Consider the following 8953-nt stretch of genomic DNA (forward strand, 5'->3'; position numbering starts at 1 on the left):
GATGCCTGCGAGGCCAGGTGCCAGGTTCGCATGTAGCCCTAGGTACCCCTGGAACTACACAACCTGCTGCTGACTCCTTTAAAGCTCTCTTTACAATTGGCAGTCACGTTGTGAATTTCTGTGTGTCCTTGTTTATTGCCTGTCTCTCCTCTACTAGACTGTAAGCTCCAGGCAGGGCTGAATTTGTTTCTCCTGGAGCCCAGCATCATCCCAGTTCTGATGGGCTGTCTATAAATATTCATTGAACAAATGTGTAGGGCTTTTGTACATAAATAAAATCTTTTTTCTTTCTTTTTTCTTTTTTTTAGAATTGGAGGTTGAGAGCACCCACCACGTTCTCAGATGGATCCAACTCCCCGGGAGAGATTCCAAACAAAAGTCCTGGCGGCTGAGGGGCCCAGGCCAGTAGGGAAAACTAGTCCTTCCCGAGTCCCCCAAGCACCTTCAGAGCCTCCCCTTGGTGTAGACCAACATCCTTTTTCCTCCCTGAAGCTTTCCCCGGACCCTTTAACTACATACTGCTGCTCCTTCCACCCCCACCTGCTTCACCAGGCCGACCAGAGACTCCCTTCTCACCCCCCACCCTCCTCCGCCCCCAGCCAGCGAGCGCAGGGATCCCCGGGGGTTCAAAACGCATAACTGACACGAGACCGCGTACACCTTTGTTTCTTTATTTGCGGATATAATTATGCACCGCACTCTAGAGATAGATTTTTTTTTTCTGATATACATTTCATCTTATTCACCACGAGCACACCACACGCACAGTAGAACAGTTCCACAACCTGATAAATTGCACAAGATGAGTTTGGATTCCTGAAAACCGGCAAGCGAGCCGGCCCCGTCGCGGCTTTTGGCCTCCCCGCTTCAACGAAGGAAATCTCCCATCCGAAACGGATTTCCCGGCCTGCCTTTCCCGCTGCAGGGTTGAACTGTCTCCGGAATGGAAAGCGCTCTTGCTGGAAATGGCTGGACGCTGCAGATTCCGAGCACTGGATGGCTGTGAAATGTCCCCCCAAGGTCAAGTTTCTGGGCCTGCGAGCTGCGCCCCCCTCTCCCTCTCTTCCTTCGTCCCTCGGTGGCAGGGACCAAAGAGTCGGGGCCCCTCCTGGAAGGACAGATAACCCTGCCCAAAAATTCATCCCCGCCTCCCCCGAAACTAGGGTGTTGTGGAAAAGAAAGGACAATAGAAACGCAGACGCGATGGATTGTGGATCCCTATCCCGTCCCACCCCCCACCCCCAATAATCAGAAACTAGGAACCAGAGATGTTTAAAGCTTGGCTTCCCAAGCGCGGCGGCAGGGCACACGGGGCTGGTGGGGGTGGGAGGGTGGGGAGAGGGAAGAGCGCGGGAGCTTGCCCTCGCGCCCTAGTCCTCCGCGTTGGTTCGGTAGGCCTCGATGAGGCCCTCGAGTGAGTGCACGAAGCCGGACACGCTGCAGATACCGCCGATGACGAAGATGGCGACGTCGAAGAAGACTTGGTGCCACAGCAGCTTGCGCCAGAGCAGGCGCAGGTGGAAGAGGCTGGGCAGCAGGAAGCAGAGGCCGGCGCCCGTAAGGCTGCCGGTGAGGCCCATGAGCAGCGCAAAGTGCGGCACATAGATGGCCATGAGCAGCGTGAAGACCACCAGCGCGCAGCGCAGCGTCAGCCCCCAGGACTTGAGGCGGCCGTCGCCGCCGTAGCAGGCGGGGAAGAAGGCGCGGCTACCTTCCTGGAAGAGCGACTTCTCCAGTACCTCCACAGCAGCGAAGAAGGGCAGCGGGTAGGATAACAGCGCCTTGGCCACCAGGAAGATGTTGACCACGGCGCGGATGGAGCCAGGCAAGTTATCTGTGATGACCTCCTTGGTCTCGTCCGCCCAGGTGAGGTAGGCCACGAGCGCGAAGAGGCCTTTGAGCACGCAGGCGGCGATGTGCGTCCAGTTCATCATGCAGTGGAACTCGCTGGGGTGATGCATGTTGCCCTCTAGCGAAGGCAGGAAGATTTGCGACGTATAGCTGAACACGATGATGCCAATGGAGATGGGAAACTTCTTGACGTCGATATAGAACTTGACCTTCTCCCAGGCCCAGTCGCGCGCTCGCGATAAGCAGTAGGCGATGACCAGGATGTTGATGACGAAGTGAGCCAAAGTGCACAGCAGGCTGAATTTGGACACGGCCTTGAGATTCTTAAGGAAGGCGCAGGGCAGCAGCACCGCCGTGGCGATGATAGACCAGGACTTCTGCGAAACGGGTAGCCCCGGGAAGCTGTTGTACATGAGGTTGCCGCTCACCACCACGTACAGGATGCAAGTCATCACCAGCTCGATGATCTGCGCCACGTTCACCACGCGGCCGCCCAACGTGGGGAAGCGCGGAGCGCAGCACGCGTTGGCGATGGCCACGTACGAGTCCCGCACGCGCACCACCTCGCCGTCCTCGTTCTCCTCGTACAAGCATGCGATGAGGATCTTGCCAGTGTAGCAGCACACCACGGCGGCGAAGATGATCAGGAACAATCCCAGGTAGCCGCCGTGCAGGATGGCGTAGGGCAGGCCCAGCACGAACATTCCCTGCGGAGCGAAGAGGCAACAAGACCCGGAGCTCAGCTGGTGCCGTTGTAGCCGGAAGGGGGCGCTAAGGATTGTGAGCCCTGGGCCTAAGCGGCTGGGAGGAGAGGTGAAGGGTACGCTGGAAAGGGGGTGGAAGGAGGGTTAATGGGGAGCCTAGGTGTTGAGTCGGAGATGGAGAGGGAGGTGTTTAAGGACAGGATAGATAAGGAAAGGCATGCTAATGGCTGGGGGGGCTGGGAGGGGACTGAGTGTGAGGTCAAGCCACAGAAGAGAAGGGGAATGTGGAGATACTCCGGGATGTTTCCTAGGGACAGAATCAGAAGTGGAGACGCTGAAGGAGGTGAGAAGGTGCTGGAAGGGGTGTGGCCAGAAAGGACTCTGAGAAAGCTGGGCCTGAGCCACTTGGAAGAGGGAGCACGGGATTTCAGGTAGGGCTGCAACGGTGGTGCTGGAAAGCTAATGAGGGAAACTCGGGTGCCCAAAATCCAAACCGGAAAAGGAAACATTAAAGGCCGGAGTGGGAGGGAGACGAGAGGGTAGAGAGGAAGAGGAGCTGGGTGCTGGGCGAGCCACCAGGAAGCAAGAACTGAGGGAACCTGAGGATGTTTGCGAAGGGCTCTAAGGGCTGAGGCCAGAGGCGCGGGGAGAGGAGGCAGGGTTGGAGGTAGGGAGTTTTGGGGCACGGCAGGAGTTGGGTCGGAGGGGCCGAGCCCTAAGAAGGCGATTAAGTGGTAGGGTAGAGGCAAGCACAAGGGGCCTACAGGGAAAGCTCCAGTTATGCGTGAAAAGCTGAATCAAGCGGGATTCTACAACCAGAACCAGCGGGATCCAGCGGGCAGAGCTGTGGAAGGAGGTTTAGAATCCATATGGGGAAGAAAAGCTAACGAAATCCAGGGTTTCCGAGTCCTGCAGGCCTGCAGCCTTCCGCCCTGGCCTCCCTCCCGGCCTATGAAACGGGGTCTTCAAAGACGCTCCGGGCGAAGGCTCAGATTGAAACCGAGGCAACAGCGGCCGCGAGTCCCTGATTCCGCAAGGCCGTCTGCCCGGCTCTGGAGAGGGAGGCGCCTCGGGTCAGGCCACTTGGTACGCAGGGCCCTGCGAAGCCCCGCAGAGCACGGGTCCCTAAGCAACCCCGCCGCGGCCTCCCGCTCCTGGGAAACCGACGTTGTGCGCCCCAACGACCGTGAGCTCCGGGGACGCCGCGGGCACCAAGCCGCAGGGCCCGGGGGCGCCTTGGGCTGAGGCCTCCTTCGCTCCGCAAGCCGCGGCCTACCCCGCCCGGGTCAGCTCCCTGGGTCGTTGTGCAGACTTCAAACCCAATCAGGGAGGAGTCCGGCGCCGCCTGGTGGGGAGTGTGGGGGGGTGGGCGTTGAGAATAAGGGTGAAGGGGTGGCGGGCCATTCAGAGCATCTACAGACGGCTTCGCCACGGTCACCCGCAGAGGAGCTAATCTCTTCTTTGCGGTGTAGCCGGGATTTCGGACGAGAGGGGTGAATCTGAACATACGCTGATGTTCCATGGACCATATGTGTTTGTATGGGCACGTGTGTAAGTATGCTTGTGTACACCTGTATGTCCCCAACAGGGCTGTACCTGAGAGAGCGGGTTGGATCCTTTCTGCATGAGTCTGTGCATGTGTGTGTGTTACGTTCAAATGGGTCTGTGTGTGTGTGTTTGGTATGTACAGGTATGTGTGGGAGGTGTAGGGACGAGGAAGGTGCATTTGAGGATAATCCTGTGGTCTCTATATAGATGCATGTCAAGTACACCTGTAACCGACGTTTGTTCGTGGGGGAAGCGGGCTGTGGGCATATGTGCCTGCCTATATACGTGCACGCGTGTATATGCGTGTGTGTGTCGGGGGAGGAGACTCCCAGCTCAGTGAATTTCCCCTCTCAGTTCCTCCTGAAAATGAAGCTGGGAGTCCATTCCGGAGTCCCAGACAATACCATTGCCTACAATCCCGATTTTCTTTCTCCCTCTCCCCTCCCTATTCCCCTCCTCCGGTTTCCCTCCCTTTTGCAGGGTCTCAGGGCAGGTGTCTCTGACCGAACCAAAGCAAAGCCTTCTTGCGTCTGGGCCTCCGGAGGTGGTGCGGATCAAGGAGGGAGACACCGCCTGGGGGCGTCGATCTCCACGCAGAGCTGGGAGGGATGGGGGAAGGGGAGATCCCAGGTACGGGAGCGGGTAGAGCGGAGTACGCAGAGCTGGAGGGCGGGGGATGGGGGTGGGTGGGGTGGGGAGGAGGCAGAGCTGGGAATCCCGCGCTCACCTGGATGGCGTTGGTCACGTTCCAGCCCGCCTCCCACGCCGTGATCTTGGGTTTGTCGTGGCCCCCGAACTCGCCACCAGCCCCCACGGCCTGGTCCTTGGAAGCCGAGGGCGGCAGGGGTGCCCCATCGCCGCGCTGGTAATGGATGTCTCCCTCGACGGGCGGTTCTGTGCCCTCTTCCCCGCAAGGCTCGCCCTCGGTTTTCAGGATGTCCATCTGCAGTCCTTGACGGTGCTCAAAGTCGAGGTCGTCGCAGTGCGCGAAGCCCACCGCCTCTTCATCCGTGGCCGCCTGAAAACCCATCCTGGCGAACACGCCGCTCACCTTGGCTTGGGACTTGTTGGACACGGACGTGGCCACATTGGACAGCTTGCTGCGGAGCAGGGTGGCCATGGCGGCGGCGGGGACCAAGGAGAGGACAGAAGGGGCTGGGAGCGCGGGGGACGCGCGGCAAGGCGGCGAGGGCCAGGGGGGCACGAAACCGCTATCTTCGCTCGCTTTCCCCGCGGCGCCCCGGGGCGCTCTGGCTCATGACCCTCTCGGCTGGCGTTTGAGGCTCGCTTCGGGTCGACCCGGCGGGCGGGAAGCGGGGCTGGCGGAGCTGTGGTGGTGAGTGCACTGCGGAGCTGCCGCGGGGTGCGGGCTGGGCTGCGGAGGGCGGCGGCGGCGGCGGCGGCGGCGGCAGCAGCGGCGGCGTCAGAGCCGCTACGCGAAGCTGGTGCGGCGCCCCCACCCGTGCGCAGCCCAATACGCTCCCGCCTCTCGGAATCAGGCGGTGGGGGGGGCAGGATGGGGAGGGGGAAACACCCGCAGGCAGGGGGCGTGAAGAGGGGGCAAGGGGAAGAGAAAGGGGGCACGGAGGGACTCGGGAGAATTGACAGGGGGCAGAAGGGTGCCCAAGGGAAGGCAGCGGGAGGGAGCGTACGAAGAAGGGGTGCGGAGGGCCGGGTGGGGGCTGGGGTGCTGCATTTCTGGGGGAGGTGCTAAGCTCCACTCCTGGCCCTTCCCACCTCACAGCCGCAGGAAGGGAGGGGGGAGCGTGCTGACTCCCGCGGTCCCGCGTCCTCGATTTCCCCCTTCAGAGTCTGGGAGCCTTTCGGCCCCAGATCCTCTGGCGAAGGACCGGTCTAGACAACCTGAAAGGCAGCAGGACAGTTACCTGTCTCGGGCGGCGCGGGCCGTCTGGGCGTCGATCCCTCTCCATGGCACCCATCATTGGCACTTAAACCTGGCCGTAAGCCCATCTTGCAGGCTGAAGTGTCCGGCATGGACCAATCTAAAGAGCTCCGACCTCGGTCACTGGTGCTGTTTCTGCCCGTCCTTGGACGCCGCGATGGAAGCGATTCTGCGGGTCGTTCGCCACCAACCGCTCTTCAAATGTGTGCAGAATAGAAGCGAAAGGTTGGCTTTTCGCTTTCTTTTCGTTTGAGGGGTCTGGAAGGAGGCAGGACTTGGTGAGGGCACCTCTCGACAGCCTCGTGACGGGTCTGCGAAAGCGGGGTGCAGCCGGTGTCCCGCGCGGAGGAAAGACGCGCTGGCTGCGGGCCCTGGGTGCAGAGGCGCGCAGTGCGTTTCGGCCCTGCTCGCGGGGCGGCCGCCGGGGCAATGACAACCTAGACTGTTTCTGTTGAGTGGGGAGCGTGTGTGCGCGTGCAAGATTAAGAGACAAAGACTGATTTTGTATCAGGTAATGCTGCGGGCTAGATCTGAGTGGACTCTGAGGGTGAGATTTGGTCGCCGTGTTTATTCTGTACACGTGTAGTTTTGTGCACATTTAAGCCTGTGCGTGTGCAGAGCTTGTATGCTGGATTTCGTGTGTATACCTTAATGTGTTTCCGAATGGGTTGCTTGCGCTTTTGCCTGCGTGAGTCCTTTCGTAGTTGCATCTCGGTGGGGGTCCGATGGGTCCCGGCGTGTGTTTCCCAGCTAGGCTCCCGCCCAGACCCCTCCTAAGCAGTAAATAGCAGCGCTTGCCACCTGACTGTCCCAGCCCAGGTGTAGGAAGACTAGAGGCTGTGACCAGGGGTGGCGTGGGGTGGGGAGAATCTGAAGAAAGGAAAAGGGCCTCTCAGCCTCCCGCTTCCCCAGGCCCTGACTCTCTGAGAACCCCAGTCTCCTCCTCCACGGCAGGATTTCTAGATTAGCTCAGGTCAGCGCACAAGTAGGGCGGCCTGAGGGCTTTGACCAGCGAGTTGGAGCTGCCAAGCCAAGTCAGGCTTCCCCTCTACCCCCACCACCAGTCTCCCAGAAGCTCCTTTCCAGTTAGGGAAACTTCATTGGACAGAGATGTTCCTAATTCTACCCCAGTATAGAAATGCGCCTAAAATTCCCCCAAAGAGCCTTCCTGGCAGAAACCCTACCCCTAACCTGAGGATACCCGCCGCCCCCAGCCACTATGACAAGGAAAGCTCTCCATCCATCGAGCCCTTCTCCAAACACAGACCCTCAGAACCATGATAGGACTCAGAATAAAGACGGGCAGAGATCCTTCCTCCGGGCTGCAGAGATTCTCTCCTCCAAAGAGGCTTTGAAATAGAACTGACCTCCCATCCCAGAGATTTGCCCTGTATAGAGACCCTTCCTACCCCAATCCCAGAATGCTGGAGGAGAGAGACTTCCCCCCAGATTCTTATAGACAAAGATCTCAACCTCCAAATCCTCATCCCCTCCCCTTCTGTTCCTGGTGAAATTCGTTAGGTCCCCACCAGATAATCTGGGCAGAAGCTAGGGTTCCCTAATGTTCTCTTATACACACCCAGACCTGAAGATGACCATTGCGGCCTTCTCTGATAAGTGTCAATGACACACATGTATCAGTTGATCATTGCCGATTCATGGATTTTATGAGGGTCCAAAGTGCTTACCCTCTCTTTCCTTTCCCTTATGATGGTCACTGCTGTAGGACCCAAGGTGGGCTGTGAAGTTCTTTCGGTAGTGAGAAATCATTCATGCATTTTTTCATTCATGCAGCAAACCTTCTCACAGTCCTACTATGCATGTGGCTCTCTTCTGGCTGTCATGGGAGTCACTGAGACGATGCAAGTAGGGTCCCTGTCTATGTTCTCCACCTCAATTCTTGGGTCTCAGGGGGCCTTCAGAGAGCATTTAGTCCAATCATCCTTTCTGCGATGCTTAAACCATCCCTAAAACCTTCCCACAGAGTCTCACTTCCATCCTCAGTGTGCAGATAAACAAACCCAGACCTGGCAGTAAGGTGTCCTGCTCAAGGTCACAGAGATCCAGAGTAGAGCCAGGCTAGGACCCAGGAATCCTGATGCTCCTCCTCTGCCTTCCTCTCCATGACCTTGTCTTGTCCTTCCAGCCCCTCTCCCTGTTTGGTGTCTGGCCACCTCACTGTCAAAAGAGATGAAATTCAAAATCAGGCTCCACTCCTTCTGACTGTAATTAGAGGCCAACTGTTGGGGGAAGAATGCCTCTGTTTCCCTCCTTTCCTGGGTGGCAAACTCCCAAGCAACTCACCCCTTCCTGGAAAGTCATCGCTCCATCATGTACTAGCTGTGTGACATTGGACCACTTAACATTTCTCAGCTTCCACTTCTTATCACTAAAATGTGAAAATAATAACGGCTTCAGATTGAGAGCATTCTATGAGATTTTGTAGATAAAATGTCTAGCACATGCTAAATGGTAGCAATATGTGGTAGCAATTATTTTATTACTGTTGTTGTTGTTGTTGTTACTATACCCAACGGCCATTTCTTGTTGTCTGGGGAAGAGTCAGTGTACAAGAAAAAGCCGGCGATTAGGTCTGAGAGTCAGAGTAAGTTGGAATGTACACAAGTCTGTCTTTGCCCCACTTCTCTGTCCTCACCCCTCAGTCTTGCGTTGACCTGAAGGGAAAGGAATGGAAGTCAGGAGTAAGGCAGAGGGCAGGAGACCTGGCAGGCAGCCCCAGGAGACAAACAGGACGACCTACCTAGCTGGTAATGAGCTGGGCTGTGCTCTGGTGAAGCCATCAACCTCCGAATTCTCCTAACAGCTCCTCTAGGGGCACCCTCATGAGAAGAATTTGCAGCAGCTTGGCCCCCTGAGTTGAAACAACATGCACATACACACACACACTCACATCCAGAGAATGACAAGCCAACTGACAGATGCACCA

General features: G+C 57.7%; 1 protein-coding gene across 1 annotated transcript; it reads right to left on the bottom strand.

Annotated features, from left to right (window-relative positions):
* Positions 1-655: 655 nt before the first annotated feature.
* Positions 656-5450, bottom strand: SLC32A1 (solute carrier family 32 member 1). Its single transcript, XM_033095099.1, has 2 exons — positions 4831-5450; positions 656-2558 (listed from the first exon to the last, which is right to left on the bottom strand). Exons 1-2 carry the CDS (start codon positions 5221-5223, stop codon positions 1371-1373), a joined length of 1581 nt encoding a protein of 526 aa, XP_032950990.1. The 5' UTR covers positions 5224-5450; the 3' UTR covers positions 656-1370.
* Positions 5451-8953: the final 3503 nt, after the last annotated feature.

This window comes from Rhinolophus ferrumequinum, chromosome 23 (genome assembly GCF_004115265.2).
Source record: "Rhinolophus ferrumequinum isolate MPI-CBG mRhiFer1 chromosome 23, mRhiFer1_v1.p, whole genome shotgun sequence".
Taxonomy (NCBI): Eukaryota; Metazoa; Chordata; class Mammalia; order Chiroptera; family Rhinolophidae; genus Rhinolophus; species Rhinolophus ferrumequinum.

What these genes read in the sequence shown, in the direction of transcription:
- SLC32A1 (XM_033095099.1), bottom strand. Translation starts at nt 5,223, where the DNA reads ATGGCCACCCTGCTCCGCAGCAAGCTGTCCAATGTGGCCACGTCCGTG. An exon ending in ACGTGACCAACGCCATCCAG is followed by an intron (nt 2,559 to 4,830) that starts GTGAGCGCGGGA and finishes TTCGCTCCGCAG; the next exon opens with GGAATGTTCGTGCTGGGCCT.